The following is an 18,123-nucleotide window of genomic DNA, read 5'->3' on the forward strand; positions in this document are numbered from 1 at the left end:
CCTTAGGAATACCTCTCTTTTTATGCAGGATGCTTTCAGTACTCTAAGTGTGGATGTGAAGCTGTATTTGAAGCTGGTCTACTTGTTCGTGAAAGTATTGATTACGATAGTGAACATTTGCTTTAAAAATAATTGAATTAGTAATTTATTTCTATGTGTTCTCTGGTTATGTGGAAGTCCAGAGCACTGAGTAAACAGACATATATGTACATGTACACCTTGGTATGTGCAACTTTACTGTACTTCCTCATTTCTCTACACAGTATCAAAACTACTTTTATTTTTCTTGGAGCTTCTTCAGCATCAGTTGAATCAAAGTTTACTTAGCTACCTGTGTTGTTTCAAATTTTGGCATTATTGGCTACATATACTGTAAGGTAATACACCATTCTTTAAATTCTTGGGATTTTAGTCTTGCTAAGTCTTGATATATTAAAGTTGCCTATTTTCTGCAGAAAGAAAGCTCTTGAAAGAGGTAAGACTTCTGGTTTGATCTGAGCTACTGCTGAATCAAAATGGAATCTTCACATGGCTAGGTGAGCAAGCAGTGTTAAGGGCTAGTCTCCAGACAAGTAGAAACAAGTTTTAATGTGTCAAAACAACAGTGAAAGCAAAGTTCGCAAATATTTCTCAGCAGTTGATTCTGTGATTGACTTAAACTAATGGAAAATTATTCACAACAGGTTCTTGCCCTCCCCTCAGGGAAGACTTTTTTGGAAGAACTGTTCAATCTGCCTTAAGTTTCCTAATTGGAGATGAAAGTGAGGGCACTACAATTGTTTATGCTTCTTTAGGGATTGAATAATACTGGGTAGGCAAAAGATCTGGATCAGCCTTGAGGAACCTGGAGATTTTTTAGCTAGAAAAGCCATTTCATCTTGGGGGTGGGAGGGGGGCAGAGGAGGGTGTGGTGTCTGATCTCAGTAGCTTTTGTTTCCTTGTTTCATGATCTTTTTACCCTCAATCTGAGTCAGATGTTCAAAGTACTATGCAAAGACCAGATTGTGGGCCAGAAGCCACTCTGTGAGCAGACAAATTCTTGCAGTTCTAGAACAGTCTTGCTTTGGGTGCTGCTTTTGCACTCAAAACTGTTTATGGGCCCTGCAGCTTTACACTTTTCATTAGTATGATAAAGGATTTATTTTGAATGTAGTTACTTAAGCTATGCTTCCAGCTGAAGAAAGTAAGGCTTAAGGAAAAAAGTGAATTTTGAATAATGAACAAAGTAACTTACCTTTCACTAGTTAGTGTGTTGGCTTCATTTTACACTTTCCAGAGTATTTGTGGATAAGAGTTTTTCTTTCTCCTGTTGTGGTTTCCAGGATGGCTTATATGGTTTCTGTGAGGATTTAAACTTATTTGTTAAAGAACAAATCAAGAGTTGCTTCTCTTCTCAGAACAAACTTGTTTCCCAAGGCAGTCTTTGATTCCTCTACAAAAATATGATCACAGAATTATTCTTCAATGTGCTTAATCAACATTGTTATACCAGACATCCCTTATTATTATCTTTTCTGATCTTGTAACAACCGTCTTGTTATATTGCATCCATTATTGTCACCATAGTTGAAACAGTCAAATAATTTCAGACTTTAATATAATTCTTATGTGAATTATGAGTTATTCTGCCCACCAAACCTACTTAATCCTGATGTACATGTCCTGCTGCACCAGATTTCAAATATGTTATTACATCAGTATCCTTGTTTTAGGACACCCCACTCTGATGTCTGCATTTTTATTTAAACACCACAGACCTGTTTGCTCATGGGTTTTTGATGAAAAGTGTCCTCCTTCCTGCTCCTTTGATTGGAGAGTGTAATCTGTCATTCCAGACCTGTGAAGGTGTTCAGCAGTTGTTCTTTCTCTTCAGTTGGGAAGCTGACCTTTGTCCATGAATGCATCTTCAGCCAGATTGCCATGTCAGATCCAGTGAACTTCTGCCCACCTATTCAGGTTTTATTGCTCTGAAAGTGAGCCACCTTCTGGCAGATTCCCCACCCACTGCAACCATATCTTATAAATCTGAAGTTCTTCCTGCATCTGGTCTCGTTTCTGGTACTAGGAGCCTTTCATACAGAGTGCTACAGAGGTCATCCAGCTGCTTTGAACAGTTTGGTCTTCTGTCTCATTCACGTCCTTGTGGTTTTGGTAACTTGGGTGCAGTCTTAGCACTTGTTAGGAACTTGTCACTATATGTTGCAAGGGCTCTTCTTTACTGTTTTTTGTTTGTGCATCTCCACCCCATGTGTGGTCAGTTGTTCTCCATCATCTCTCCATGTCAATCCTGCCCCTTCACCTTTCCATAGGGTTTTGGGTGACGATATAGGGCTCTGCTCTGCTGAGAGGTCACTGGCATTGTTTCCTCATTTGGCTAATCTCGTGTCATCTTTATAGAAGATGGAGGCAGTTCACTGGTATGGAATTGCTCTCCATTGACTCTAGAGGGGTCCCACATGCATCGCAGCGTGGGGGCAGTGTACTGGTGTAGCCCCAGAGCTGGTTACAAACCTCCCTCTCCTCTCTTTATTTCAACTCAGATGTCTTAAACAGCTCTTTGAAAATTTTCAGCTGCCTCTGCTATGCATTGCTGCCCCAAAAGGCAGGAAAAAGACCTTCGGTGCAGAGAAAAACCAGTCTCTGGGGTTGTTACTGCTCTGCATCAAGGGATGAGGGCTGAAATTTTTCTTTGCTGGGATTCTGAGTATTGCTTCTATGTTGCTGCTCTGATGTCTGAAGACTAGGAGCTTAGGAATGCTTACCGTCTTAAAATCTTGGTTTGGCTTATTTTTTAAAATTTCTTTTTAATTCCAGAACATTTGAATCTTCTTGGGAAACATGGAAACAAAGAACCACTTTTTAAATATCTTTCAGGACAATTGACACATTCCAGGGAAAAGCAGTTGGGTTTTTTTTTTCTGCAAAGTTCAGAAGAATCTGCATTCTCTGGGATTTTAAAGAAGTATAAAATGAAAACAGTTTAAAATTTAGCTTTCAAAATGAATGTTGGGAAGTCCGATGACAAAGTAAAGAATGGCTTGAAATCTCCCTTACTTATAAGGGATGAAAATGGGAATAACTATGCATGTGACAGAGCTACCCCTTCCTCAGAGACTTGTGCCACCAAGATACACAGTAATTCAACTGACCAAAATATAGTGGCTGAGTATGAAGGTGATACCATTTTTGAAAATAAGGGTGACTTCAGAAGTCTTTTAAAACAGCAGTGTATTGAAGTACTTGATCTGCAGAAGACACCTGGTAAATACAACTGCACAGGAGCTCCATTGGGAGATACAGATGCTGTATGCAGGTCTTCTGTGACTGAACAGACCTGTGTGTGTCCTTTGAACTGGGGCTTGGAAGCAACAACAAACTTACTGAAAGGTGACTTTGCTATGGCAAAAATGCAAAGTCAGAGTATCAAACACTCAGTGCCTTACAGTCAGACTGACTCTAAGTCTGTACAAACTCCTCCTGCTACAGAGCAGAACATACAGTCCCTGAAAAATGACAGGGCATGCTGCCAACTGAGCACACTGGATGCTACTAATGTTACAGGTGGAACTCTGGGAACTGATCGAAATGATGACATGCATCTGGGGGAAGCATTCATCTCTTCTGAAGTATGTATCAGAGAGAAATTTGATAGAACCAGCTCAGAAAGAACCCCTAATTTCAGCTCTGCAGGTGTTGAACAATATCAAAAAAACAGTATCAAGACTGATAAAGAATCACAGGAAACAGAAGCAAATGTTGTAGAACTACCTGCTGGATGTATAGATCCTTATAAGCGAGATGCATTATCACCATGCATTAATACTAATGAGGATGAGCAAGTGAAATCCTTGGAGATTACTCCTGACCATGATGGAACTGGGAATTCCAATGCTAAAACATGCATGGATGGTCTTGTAAATAGTGTGCACCTTCTCCCAGTAGATCAAATGGATGTAAAACAAGTATCAAACAAAACTAGTGAACCCTTAACCAAAGAAAAAAGCATCTCTGGAAATGCTGCTCCTCAGGATATGCACAACATCCCTTCTGTATCTTACAGTGTACCAAAATTAAAGAAGACTGTTATGCCTGAGCTGAAATGCGAAGCAACTTTTGTGGTCTTCAGTCCAACAGCTGATGAAAGCGATTTGTTTCTATGTACTTCAACTCCTAAAGAGCAATCAAAAAATAGAACTTTTTCTGCTTCAGCTTTGGAAGAACTTCGAGGCAAGTCTTCTAGACTAAGACCAAGTGAAGCTTTTGTAGGAGGGCGTAACAAAAGGTCTGGGCTCAAAGCTAGTTCAGATCAAACGGCAAGAAAACCAGTGGGCAGGACTTCTATTGCATCAACAATAACCAAAGCAAAGAAATCAGAGATTGTTAGTTTTCCCAAACCTAATTTTAAAAATGTTAAGCCAAAGGTTGTGTCTAGACCTGTGCTACAGCCAAGAGACAGTGCAGCATTAAAACAGTCTCCCCAGTCCCATCAACTATCATCTGTCTCCTCACCTTCACGGGTTGGTTCCCCAAGGCAGTTGTCCTCTATAAAAGTGCAGAAAAAACCAGTAGATCTAGCTAAAGATATTAAGGTGGAATTGCCTGTAAATAAGCCCCATAAGCTACATGTTAACAAACGCCTCTCCACTAGCCAAGTCGTACATGCCACGACACATCCCAGAAATGCTTCCCACAAGGCTTCAAAAACACCTGCGTTAAAGCAAAGTCTGCAAGACATTGACAAAGCAAACGCTACCCATTCGGCGTGCTCCTTGGTTTCTGCTGTGCTTCCAGCATCTGGAGAGAACTCGAAAGAGATGCTAAATGAAAGTTCAAGCTCCTTAATGATACCTTGTGCTCAAAACATCGACCTGACCAAAGGGGAAAAAGAGCAAAGCAGCAACATGGGAGTCCTTCTGGAAGTAACATTAGCAAAAGACATGGCAAATGAAACATTTGATATGCACTCTGTTCCTTTGGTAAGTTTTTTTGCTTTTATACTTACTTGTATGTTTTTTACATTTGCAAAAAGGAAATTCATTTTTGCACAGTGTGGTAATTGTGGAATGGGTTTGGTGTCTACAAATGTTGCTGTAATGTTGATTTCTGAGTGGAGTCTCTCCCTAGTACAGACAGTGAAAAAGTGTTGTTTTACAGATCGGTTGCAGTTGGCCTCAACTACAATTTAGTGTCTCCACTTCCGTCTTATTCCATAATATAATTTTTTTTTAGTAAAGTCTTTTTAAGACAATACCGTTTCTAAGATTTCTAATAAAAGCAACCAAATCTTAATTTAGTCAACCTCATAAAATTGCCTAGCAAAACTTCATGAGGTTTTCTAAATACAGATTTTAATATACGTTTTTTCAAGATAATTCTAGTGGTGCTGTAACTTTAAATAGACATTAGAGGTAAATTGCTGTTTTCGGTATTTTCTTTCAAAATCTGCTTTAGAACTAAAGTAGACTTTTTAAAATTAGTTATGTAAATGTTGTGCATATATTAACAGTAACATTAAGTCACAGAAAACCTGACGACCAATAAGTTGGTGAAACATTTTATTTTTAACATCTTAATTTCACTGTCTGCTTTGTATAATTTAGGAGTTTATTTGTTTAAAGTAGAGCTGGGACTCATTAGAATAGGTAGGAGTAGTCAGGAAATATTTCTCATGCAGAGGGCATATACCTGGTTTTAGGCAGTCAGCCAGCTGGAAGGTGCAAACTTCCTGGCCGGGAGGTATGCATGTGCTGGTTGGTTGGGAAATATTTTGGGATGAGTCAGCTGCCTGTCAGGAGAAACGTGCTGCTTTCAAATACACTGAAAGAAGGTTAAAAGAAAAGGAACAGTGGGAAAGAAGGGAAGAGTGTTGGGGTTGGGTTGACCAGGATTTCAGGAGGTGTGGTAGGGACGCAGAATTGGAGTCTTGGTGCTATATGGAGTCTCTCGTGTTGCTGGCTTGTGGGTTCAACAGCTTACATTAAATTGGTGAAATGGGAGCAGCAGCTGTTGCTGCTAAAACTGTCATTGTCTGAATTTTTGACAGGCTCTACGAATTTGCCAGAAACATTCCAGTAAAGCTTACTATATGGGGGAAGCTACTTAGAACATTTTTGAAACATTGCACAAGAAATTATTAAGTAATATATTTATTAGAATAATAATTTAACTTGAAAGCAAGGATGGTCTTTTAATTCTGAAGTGTTTAAGAGTTTGGGTTCTTTATCAGTCCTTACTTTTGGTATCAAGGGTTGGAGAGAATGCTTTTAATTCATCCCATTGCCAAAATGGAAATCTTTGTGATTTTAATTATTCTGCTTGTACCTGGAGAAAGAATAGAGACATTTCTATAAAATGTGCAGTAGACAAATCAGCTGGATTAAATTTAAGAAGTGGTCTTCTGAAAAGTATAGATTAACATCTGAAAATGAAGATGAGGATTGGAGTCCAAAGTGGAAAGTGTGGTACTCCAACCGAATTGCAGCTTGAGTCACAGAAAAGCACATGAAGAGCTGAACTGTAATGTGTGTCTTCGTAGGCTAGACAGGAGTGGCTGTGAACTAATGCATGTATAAACTGGAGGAAGAATTCTGAAACATAGATGTTTCACACATATAAACCAGTTATTTTAAAGCTGTCCTGGGGTCCACTCCTGCACTTGTGTTTTATCTATGGCATCTCAATGTGAAGGAGTTTAAGCTGTTCTGACATAAGACCTAGACCAGGAAACTATTACAAGGGCTGTGACATTTCAGGTAGTACAGGACAACTAAATTCTCAGGGCATTAACATGTGTACTTTGTTGGTTAAGATCTTGAGATTAGGTGTAGTCATGTAATTGAGTGGCTTAATTAGAGTTCGGGGAGGAAGAGGAAGAAATTCTGATATAAAATGACCTCTGTAACCTCTTTTTAGTGTGTTGGTCATTACTGGTGATTAGCTTCAAACTAATAGGTTTGTGTTGCTGGAGGCCATTCAGGAGATGGTTCTTGAGGTTCTGAACTGCAGATGTGGACAATGGTATAGAGACTAACTAAGCGTGTTTCCTACTTGGGTGGTCAGTATTTCATTACAGATGCTGCAGAGGGAGATCTTTCGTTTCTCACAGTGGTGGTATGCGGGTTGTATTGTTGGCTTTTTGGTTTCTGTTTTTTTCTTAAAACAGATGCCTTCTGTGAAAGATGGGACAACACAAGGGAAAAACACACCAAAGAAAGACCCAGTCCCACTACGAAGTGTATTAACTCCCAAGGTCAAAATGGTGCCATCCGTGTCGACCTTGAAGAGAGGATGTGAAAATAAAGCTATCAGCACTATTAAAACACCTTCTCACAAAGAACCTCTTCTATCATCAAGCTCTGGTAAGAGAATTTTTCACTGGAATATTACCACTAACCTTAATTTTAAGAAACTGGTTATTGTACTTAATGTGCTTTCTGACACAGCTTTTAGGGTGGTACAGAGCTGTATTTCAGTGCTAAATACAATTCTGTCTAAATTGTAAATTGCTAATACAGGGGCAAAAAAAAAAAGGCAGGTTAAAACTCATAGTTTTAAAATCTTAGCTTGAAAGGAGTGTGTTTAGGAGGGTATGGGGCTGTTAGAAAAATCAGTATGAAATATTATTTATATTTTGTCATATAACAGTATTTTGCGAATATACAACTAAAATTACTTGAAAGAGGAGAAAATAGAGTGCACAGGTACAATGCTCTTGTGATAAGCAACTCTATGCTATCCCAATGGGAATGAGCCCTTATTTCAGGACATACTTTGTTCAACCTAATTTTAGTACAGCTCTGTAGTTTCTAGAAAGGGGAGGACATAATTGAAGGTGAGACTACTGCTTGAGCTGCTAATTAAACTCAGACTGGTTAATAGCAAGGGCAGGCATGAATCTCTCATCTAGTCTGTAGGCTGCTGTTCAAAACCCATGACTGGAAACTAGATTCAGTAACTGTATTATAGAGATTCAGAAGTGCTCTGGTAGTTTATGTGCTGGGCTTTTTAACCAAGTGTGGCAATCTAACTAGTTGCAAAGGTAGCCTGACTATGAATGACTGCACTACAATGCACTGTAATTTGGCAAGTACACACCCAGCTATACCCAGTAAAACCTGTTTTTTTTTTTTTTTTTCTTTTTTAACCCACTCAATCTAAGATTATAAAACAGTAAAAAATAGTCCTCTTAATTGTATACAGGTGGTGAAGTGTGATAAAATCTGTATTCCTTTATGGGATGAGTCCCTTGAAGAAAGTGGATATAGGCTATTCTCCCACTTGAGGCTTGCTCATGTGAGGCACTTGCTCAGTGAACCAGGCACCAACCTGTAGGCTGCCATTTTCTTGGAGAACTCATCACCCCTCTAAATACCAACCTAGAGCTTTCCTGTCTGTAATTATGGCCTTAGAAGCAGCAAGATGGATATAGATAAAGAGTTTTCCTTTAGTTTATTAATCCAGATTAGATTTATGATACTGTCACTAGAAATAAGTGTAAGCAAAGCTGAGTTATAGGACTAACTTCTTCCCTTCAGCAAAAAAAAATTTAGATGTACTTTCAGAAGAAATAGAAGTCATTTCCTGTTGAAAATAGAAATATTTACTCCCCAGATTTTTTTTAAACTAAACCTGTCACTCCTTAAATAATTCATGTATGTTGAAATTATGGTCGTCAATAGAGTATTTCCCAAATTTTTCCTGTTGGAAAAAGGCTGCTTAAACTAAAAGCATGAAGCAGCGCTTCAACATTTCAAACATGTGGTGTTATGTGATAAGACTGGAACTTTAATGCTGCCCATGAGAAGAAATTTGTTTCCTCTGTGCTCTTTCCCCAAGTCCCTTTTTCCTAGCTCATATTATCCTTCATCTTGCTTATGCAGTTTTTTGGTGCTATAAGGTAGGATTTGATGCATTCAACTGTATCAGGTTAACTTCCCCACCCCTTAAAAAGGAAGTTTTTAAACATGTGTCCTTGCTCCCTGGTAAACCTTGTACTGATGCAAATCAGAGGATGGGATTACGGTGTGGGATATGGGGCAAAGTAGGAGTTATTTGGGATTGCTGCTAAACCCCCACAGCATTATGCAACCACACCTTTCAGGTAAAACCCTATCTACTGCTGCTTACCCCTTCTGTTTTTGACATTTTTGAAGTAAAACTGTACATACACTTTTTGTGACCAAGTGGCAGTTTGTAAACCAAACCCTGTTTAGGCTAAAGTATCCCTGAAGGGAATAACTGTTTTTTCCAGTGGAGTCATTTGAACACTTCGGTATTAAACTTCAGCCCCAAGATAAATCATTCAGTAGCTGTACAGTTGTTTGCTGTCAGGATTTTGTCAGACTAGAGATAGACTAGCTAAATCCAGAAAGGAAAGGACTCCTGAAGGTCACCTAGTCCAGCCCCTGCTGCCTGTAACTGGGTCAGTAGTGAATTCAGATTAGATTGTTCAGTCATTTGTCAAGTTGAGTCTTAAAAATGTCCAAATCCTGACAAACTTGTTTCTTCAGGAGGTACTAACATATATGCAGCTATTTCTTAACCAGTTACTGGTAGCATTTGGATCATTGGGCAACAAGAGTAATTGGTGGAGTTGAATTCATTAAATACTCTGAACAAGAGAAATAATAGTACAGCTCTATGTCAATTCTCACATATGTATGTTGAGGGACAGAAGTGATGCATCTGTCCAAAATGTGTGTGTATTATTCCTAGAATAAGAGCTTATGAGTAGTGGATTGTGTTCATACAATGGCTGTTCAAGAAATGAAAGAAAAAATTGCCATGTATAAAACACCAGTTATAAGATTTTTGCAACTTGTCAGGAGTTGAGATTTTGGTAATTTTTTTTTCCACTTGTAAAACCTAAGTTTTTAGTGGTAACACGCTAACCCAATAGAAAGCCTTTCTTCTCAGGGAATTTCCTGCTTCTTACCTGAACAGGAGACAGCAGAAGGAGAGCAGAACTCATATCCCAAACACTGTATTTTTATGAGCATATTAGAGGTAGAAATGACTGGGTTTGTTTATTTCAAAATGGTTGCTGAGCACTGTTCACCAGTATTGGTGTATCTTAACTGGAACTTGAAGTTTTTGCTGAATTAGAAATAGGTTCTGTAAAAGACAAGCCTGCTTTGATCCAGTGTACTGAAGTGATTTGCAAAATGGCCAAGCCCCATTTCTGCAACTATGACCAGATTTCCAGATTTGCTGCAAGCTAGATGCCTCAAAATTATTTCTGTCACTATTTATCTCTTTCTTCATAAGAGAGAATGACACACTCATTCTAAGACAAAATTCTTAATTCTCTACAGGTAACTTTTCCATGGTGGTGGGTGTGGGTTTCTGTAGTACTAGATGGCAGGCAGTATGTCTTTTGCTATGTTTGTTTTCTGTCAATGAAAACATTTATTAGCATTCAAGACACAGAATAACATATTTGACTTACTCATTTTTACTGGAAAGGATATATAATTTCAGAGCCCTGGTAGAAGACTTTGAACTAGTTTCAAAATCAAAACAACTATTGTTTTTGTTCCAGGAAACACACAGAGCCTTCTAATTTGGATGTACCATAGCCAGTGTGGAGGAGTAATAGCCTGATAACAGTTGAGGTGTTATGGTTTGGGAAGACTCATTTCTTAGCCTCACTTGAAGGGAGGAGTTGAAGGGGATTGGAGAAGCCAGGGAGCTTTAGTGTTCCCATGGATTTTCTGCTGTCAAACCTGCCCCAGCAACTGTGTATTTTCAGCTGTGCAGTTGAACAGAAGCACTGTGACAGTTTGAGCCGCGGGAAATTGTTTGAACAGCATCAAATAGGAATAGAAATTATTTACAGTACATCTCAAAATGTGTATGCCCACCAATGCCTTTTTTACCTCCTTTTGCTGACTACAGCCTACCTGAAATTATGTAAAGGAAAGGAGCTTTACCTGCAAGTAAGACTTCTGATATGCTATAACTTCTTCTCCACTTCTGCCTTAAAATTACACCATTACTTTAAATTATTTCTCAGTGTAAGAAACTTCATGTTGTTGTTGATGTCTTAGCTCTGTCAAGATGAGAGCTCTGTCAAGCCTTACGTGTAATTGAAACTCTTTGGGAATCTGAAAGTATCAATAATACTATTCCTCTGCTTACTGTTAAAGACTTGCAGAAATCAATGGAAACCATGTAAATCATCTGTGTAACAAAAATGTCTCTTGCTCTCTGGTGGGGGGTTTTGCGACATTTTGGGTACCCTTTTGTCTCTGATTTAAATCACTGATATCCCTTCAGCAGTGTTACGGCCCTGTGCTTTACTTAATCATTTCCAAGAATCTAATCCAGTGGTCACTCCCTTTTTCTCTTGAGGGTATTTTCATAGCATTTAACAAGACTAATGAAAGCTTGGGTACAGAGAAGGTTGAAAGTACGAATTCTGTGTTTCCTTAAAGATGTTTTTGGACAAGTGAGACCTTTTCCCATATGACAAGTTGATCATACTGAAGGACTTTTCCTGTGTTCTGCAACTACCAGAAGCATGGGAAAAATAATTCCCCAGATGCTATAGAAAATGTGTATGCAGGTTTAGTGATACTTTGAAATACTGATTTTCTTGTTAGTTCATAATTGCAAAAGTCCTGCAGTTGAATTTTGGCTTGATCTTGCACTTAAATGTAAGAATTGAGAGAAGCTTCCATAGTTAAAACCAGAACAGGCAGTGACAGATTAAGAATCAGTTTGGTTTTGGGTGTTATTGCTGTTTATTGCACAAAGAAAGGCTTCTCAGATGGAAAATTCAAACTGAATGGTTTCAATCAGTTTTCATACAGCTGGAGACATATATAAACTTGGTAATTCAGGGCTTCTTGGTATAGCCTTTCACAATACTTGTGAAGCAGTACCAAAACAATTAAATTCCACTAAGCATTCCCACAATCCCTGAGTCTTTGTTCTGACACTGAACCAGGAGCCAACCCAAATACAGTTACTGCAAATAATTTTTCAGCTTGTATCATTCCTGTTATCTACCATGTGACTCTTTAAAGCTGGATTGACATGCTGCCAAGAGGAAACAAAATATTTTAAAAGGCGAACGTAACTTCCAGGGTCTCTGGACTTGAAACAGTCGTGACTTTACTCAAAATTCTAGAATAGACAGTTACTTGTAAAGGTGTCCATATACTTTCTCATAAACAGTAATTTTTATATGCAGATGCTGGAATGCACCAGGGTCTGCAAATAAGGCTTAACATTTAGTTTCAGCTGATCTTTTTACACTTTTCTTTTACAGAGCAGTCAGCTTCTTTTATGGATCCTAGAAGCAGGTTCCTCATACACTAATTTACTGATGATTATTTGTCCTTCTTAGTCCATATTACTTGGTTTCAGTCTCCTTTCAGTTTCCTTTTCTTTAATACATCTGTACTTGTGGGATATGCCCAGCCACTGCCCTGGAGGGATGTCTGCTGAGATAAAAGATTTTGCAATCGCCCAGCAGGACTCCCTGGAAAGGTGACTACTTTTGGGTCATGGCGAGGAAAGGTAGACCCACAATCCTTTGGGGGACCCTATGCAGATCGTTCTGTAACCCATTGTTCCGTCCCAGACCCTCTGTAATCCATTGGTCCCCTTGCTGATCCCCTGTATCCCTATAAAAGAAGACCAGTTCGCCTCTGTGGGGAGAGAGCTCGTCCCTGTCTTCCTTTTGCCGGAGAGGACCCACAATAAAGCTCCCTTCGTGCGGAACCAGCCACACGGGCCTTCTCGTCTCTCTCTCTGGTCTGGCTTGGCCTAGAGGCTGCCCTGCAGAGCTGAGCTGGAATCACGAGCTGATATCACTAAAGAGCTGACAGCCTCTGCAAGGGCCCCTCTGCCAGCAGCTGAGAGGAAGACACCGGACCTCGGGAAGGCGATTCCTTTCAGGACCATCTCCCCGGACCGGTCATCTCTTCCTGGGTCACAGCCTTGGACCCCATCACCAGCTGTAATATGTACTAGTTCAAGCCTGCGTTGAAAGTGAACTTAAAACTTGCATGTTCCCCTTCAGAGGTATAGAAAGGAGGAAATTAATACATGGGTCTTCACAGAACATAAGGTCTTGTAGTCCATAGTATGACACAAAGCTTGTCTGTGACTCTTCTGCGGTCATCTTAATCCAGACATCTCTAGTGCACAGTGACTCTGTATCTCATAACCAGTTCTTTAAACTGGGGAAAAAATTATTCAGTGTATCCAAAAGGACTTTTGTCAAGTTGGTGAGTTTGTGAGAGTTCAGAAAACAGTGTTAGTTGTGAGGGCTTGGGAGCCTTGCTGTTTATTGTTTATCCAATCACTTGAGTTGGACTTGCCTGGTACTGTTTCCAGTCTACTTTGCCCTCACTTCCTGGACATCCTCAACAGGAATGGTTTGCTGGAAGCTGCCTGGAGCAATATATTTACTTCTGCCAAGTACTGACCACTAGACCCCTGCCCCAGATGTTGGTCGTTCATCTACAAAATGGTCAATTCACAATTTGAAGCCAGAAACGAGCCATAAAATGATGTACTCTGAATGTAGCTTTGTCAATTTGCTTTAAACCTTGACTACGTACACTAGCAGAAAAGCTTACCATAACTTGGACACCAGTTCTCTTTTGTTACTTTTCATTAACAAGGAGCTCTTCCCGTGGTGTAAGTGCTGCTCTTATTTTTGCAAGCCTTTCATAGGGTTCATCATAAAAATGTATTTTGGAATAAAATACTTCCTATTTATCTTTAGAAGTCAAGTTGACCTCGGGAAACGAGTAAAAATGAAAGGGTTTTTGTTTGTGAGGTAATATGGGATCTGTTGTAATGAATGGTTTCAAAGCAAATTGGTTTATTTATCTCTGGATAATTTGGGTGTGGTTCTCTGCGTTTTGGGGCGATGGGGGAGAAGAGGCAGAGGGAGTTGGAAATACTTGCGTTTATGGGTAATTCAGGTAGTCTGCTGGCTTCCAGAAGGGGGCATTTCATCCTATCAGCTTTGTTTAAGGTGCCATCAGTGACCGTAGTTAAGGAAATAATTTTTCATATATGTTCCCAGACTTTTTACAGGCAATTTTGTGACTAGCCCTAGTGAACTTTTAATATGTTGTACCTGTACCAAGAAGCGTGATCATACTTGCAGAGACTGATTCTAACAGTCAGCATATTGATGCTGACTATTTCTGACGCTGTCAGAAGTGTGGATGTATCTAAAGGAATATTCTCCTTTAGGAGAGAGGTGTGCACTATTTCCCTGCAGGGGAATTTCTTGGTACCTAGTCATTTACTTGCAAGGACATGCTGGTGTGTCTTCAAATAACTCTTTACCTGTACTGCTTAGTTCTGAATTCTCTCAGGGTGCAGGTAAAGGAGGAGGGAAATACGCATAATTTTCTTCGAGAAGAAATTTGTATTTGTTTGCCGCAGTGAGCTTCCCCTTTCATTTAAGGAGCACATGAACTCCCACAATAGAAAACTTAAAAGATTTGTAAATAACGTGAGCTTTAAAGCTGCAATCTAAGTCAAACAAATTTCCATGCCTAACATGAAGGGTTTGTGGGATGTAGAGCTGGACAATAATGAAAAGCATGATTGGATGGGGTTGGTCGTTTTCTTTTGCCTCAGCTTACCTTGCAGTACATTGATTTGACTTCTTGTGCCCAGTACTTCTAAACAGACAGAACTTTACCATAGCTGTGTTAAAGCTAGTGATTGGGATTGGATTGTTTAAGTCAGCATGCAGCCTATGACAGTCTCCTGGCAAAACCGGAGTGGGCAAGCTTTGCCGCTGCTGTGCCTGGGAAGCTGGTGTAAAACTATCTGCTGTCCAGAGACTGGCTTTGCCTGGGATCATAGAGGGTGGCGGCATGACTGTGCAGACATGGACTCTCTTGGGGCTGCTCTAGTTCACTCTACAAAAGGAAAAACCTAAAATGGACTAAATCAAGCAGGCATTATTATGGGCAGACAGAAGGTGAGAGAGCAGGTGTGAGCTCAAACTTGAGGCCAGGGAAGAGAAGGGCTGTTTCTAGGTGCTGGAGAGGTCACAGTGCAAGTGGTTGAAGGGAAGATGAGGAATGGAGAAGTCTCTGATTGTGGAAGGGTTTAACTGGAAGGAAATCGGCCACATTTCAAAACTGGACCAGATAGGAAGGCGAAAAAGTGAAACTCAACAGTAGGCATACACGAGACACTACTCTTCCTCTCTCTTCCCCTAACTGAAAACACCCCAATCACTCTTCTGATGGTAGGATCATTTGAAGGAAGAAAAAGGCTTGTTTTGGTTGTTGGTAACTGCTGATAAATGCTCTGTAGTAGGAATGATTCATTCCCCAGTTTTAGTCCAAGAATGTTTAGCTGTAAGAGGAAGAACACGTGAACATCTACCTGCATGGCTACTGACACCCCAGTTATATTTTTGGCACTAGCTCACTGCTGGTTCCTTGCTGCCTGTCTAAAGATTGTAGAGAAACGGGACGAATGCTGTGGAAGTCTGTATCAATGGAGAATTGAATCTTGCCTTATATAAACTGTTCTCTGACCATCTGTTATCCTCTAAACAAGTAAATTTCTCTCCTGTAAATATTTCAAGAGTCAGAAGTAACTTGACATTCCCTGGCTTTGTCCATGTTAATGTTGAACATTTGAGCATTCGTAGCAACAGAATGTAACTGTGTCCTGCCTTCTCGGTAATTTTGGTAGTAATTTGAGACTTTAAAAGGGTGATGTAATTAGAAAGACATTACCTTAGAATTATGAAACATACAGTAGCCACTCTTCTTTCCTTGAAGGAATGCTGATACATGTATAGCATACCAGATAGTATAGTTAATAGTGCTGAATGGCTGATCAGGTAAACTGGGAAGCTTGCAGCCAGCAGAAAAGTAATTAGTTAGTATTGCTACTGCTTTATGCTGTTTAAAATGGCAACCATAAGCACTCTTACACCGATGTTAAGATTGGTCTGCTGGAAAGACCTTGTACTCTTAGGCTTAGACTGGGCTTTTTCACCAGCTAAGAAGTTTAGCATTTTTAAAACAGAGCCCTTTGGATATTTGAACTCTTAAGGAAAATCAGAAATGCATAAAGCAAAAATCCAAAATTCAGCATTTTCAAGAGTTAAGCAATGAAAGGCCAAACCAACTATTAGAGTTAGCCTTAGATTTAAACAAAAGCAGCAACAACAAAAAGTATCCTTCAAAAAACTGCTTCTGCACTTAGTGTGCCCAAAGTTTGTGTTTAGAAAAGGCTTCCAACCACTCATTTCCAGGTGTCATGTAGCTCCGTGAAAGCCAGTTTCTCAGTGTTCAGTTCTAGATGTAAAATGTGTCAATGTGTTTTGAAATGGCGGACATGAAATTTCAGAATTTGTGAACAGGTATTTGATGTTACAGTCTGCCTCATGTCAACATTCTGGCAATGTGAGGTTTTTTAGGCTCCAGTGCTGTTTAAAGGAAGACTTAACTTTTTCTTGACAATAGCCACCTATGAGGGATTGATATAAAAGGATGATTATTTGAGTAAGGATATGAAAGCTGACTTCAGAGCTTCTTGAAGAGTGAGCTTTGTTCTTTGCTTATTTCCATTCCAATACAAGAGATACTCTAACATAGTTCAAGTAACATGGTTGGTTGTTGCATGGAGACTTTTTTCTAAAGGATTGCCAACTCATTAGTTCAGTGTAAAGGAATGTGGTATTTCTGGTATCCCACTTGAGTGACTAGATTAAATAACTGGTGAAAGCCTGTTACTTTGATGCTACTGCTTGTTGTCTTTATAATAATGGTTGACTAAATATCCTGCTTTTCTGCTCATTTCCACTACTTTGGTTTGTATACCATATCTTCCTGCTTCTGTCTTCAAAACCTTTGCATTTAATTACGTGTGACTTCTTAGCGCATGGTACTTATGAAAAAACCTTTAAAAATATTAGTTGAAGTAATACCTAGAGTAGTTGCTTAATGATCTTGTGTCATGACTTAAAAGAAATTCTCCCTCGAGCTGGGCTTTTGAAAAATGTATTTGAGTGCTTGAGTAATTACTATAATAGAAGCATTATAGGAAAGTACCAAGCAGCAGAAGAACTAAGAGAAAAGGTAATCTGCTTGACCTGCTTTTGAAACTGGGCATCCTAGAGATCGCTGTGCTCTCTGGATGGGTTTGAGTTCTGAGCACTGCCGCACTCCAGCCTCTGCAGAGAAGTTGGGGTTGCTGCAAATCATCAATAGGGAACATGCTGTACTAGACAAGACTGAGATTTTCACATGCTTACTTTGACCCTTCTTGAGTGAAAATCACTGTGAAGAAAACCAGATTTTGTTCCTGTATATTTTGGACTGGATGAACAAGTCCAGCACAATAGCAATCAAACATGTTACATTCATCTTTAAGTAATCAAATGCAGCTGATAAAACGCATTTGTTCCTCTAGCTGCCTTTTGTAATGTAGAATTTTAACTCAGTAAGTCATACAAACTTAACACACAGTGTTTGTACAGCAGCACTTTTTTCTGTTTGTTTTTTGGGGAGTTGTTTGGATTTTGTACTTTGTTTTGCTGGGAGGCTATTTAGAAAAGGAATTTCTGACTGGTCTGGATTAATTATTTTCCTGGTATGTTGACCCATTAATGAAAAAAGATTTTAGAAAACAATGTGGAAGATTTTATAAAGCTGTCAGGTTTGTTCTATGATGTAAAAATGTGACAGAAACTTTTTTGGTCGAACACATAAAATTATTTCTGTTATGTTGCCTGGAGTGCTGTTTCAGAGGTGTTTTAATAAATGTGAATTTGTGGTGTTCTCATAGCACAACAAAGCTTGTATTCTTTTTATCATGTTCCATATATTCAATTGTCCCTTTCAGTAACTTACAAAAAAATCTAAAATATGGCTGATAATTTTGTCTCAGAGGATTAATAACAGGCTACAGTAAAGCTATATACAGAATCGGAGTTCAGCATAGTAATGACAAACAAGTAGTAAAAGTGCACCTGTGAAGAGAGATCTGATGCAAGTTGTTTAATTACTCATTGAAGCTTGCATGTTACATTCTGTGACCAGCAGTGTGTAATATGCTAATACAGGTTTAGTATATATTGTAAGTGAGGTTTCTCTTTTGTTACTGAATTGATCTGAA

General features: G+C 39.2%; 1 protein-coding gene across 4 annotated transcripts in view; it reads left to right on the plus strand.

The window, feature by feature from the left end:
- Positions 1 to 18,123, plus strand: part of MTUS1 (microtubule associated scaffold protein 1) — a 117,206-nt gene that overhangs the window by 30,450 nt on the left and 68,633 nt on the right. For all 4 annotated transcript variants that reach the window (XM_042053621.1, XM_042053623.1, XM_042053624.1 and 1 more), the window contains exons 2-3: positions 2,815 to 4,976; positions 7,163 to 7,358. In XM_042053621.1, the coding sequence (XP_041909555.1) occupies positions 3,000 to 4,976; positions 7,163 to 7,358 (2,173 nt within the window). In that variant the 5' untranslated portion in view covers positions 2,815 to 2,999. The remainder of the gene's footprint in view (positions 1 to 2,814; positions 4,977 to 7,162; positions 7,359 to 18,123) is intronic.

This window comes from Corvus kubaryi, unplaced genomic scaffold (genome assembly GCF_017639235.1).
Source record: "Corvus kubaryi isolate FWS band 111438036 unplaced genomic scaffold, C.kubaryi_AGA036_p1.0 split1-131, whole genome shotgun sequence".
Classification (NCBI taxonomy): domain Eukaryota; kingdom Metazoa; phylum Chordata; class Aves; order Passeriformes; family Corvidae; genus Corvus; species Corvus kubaryi.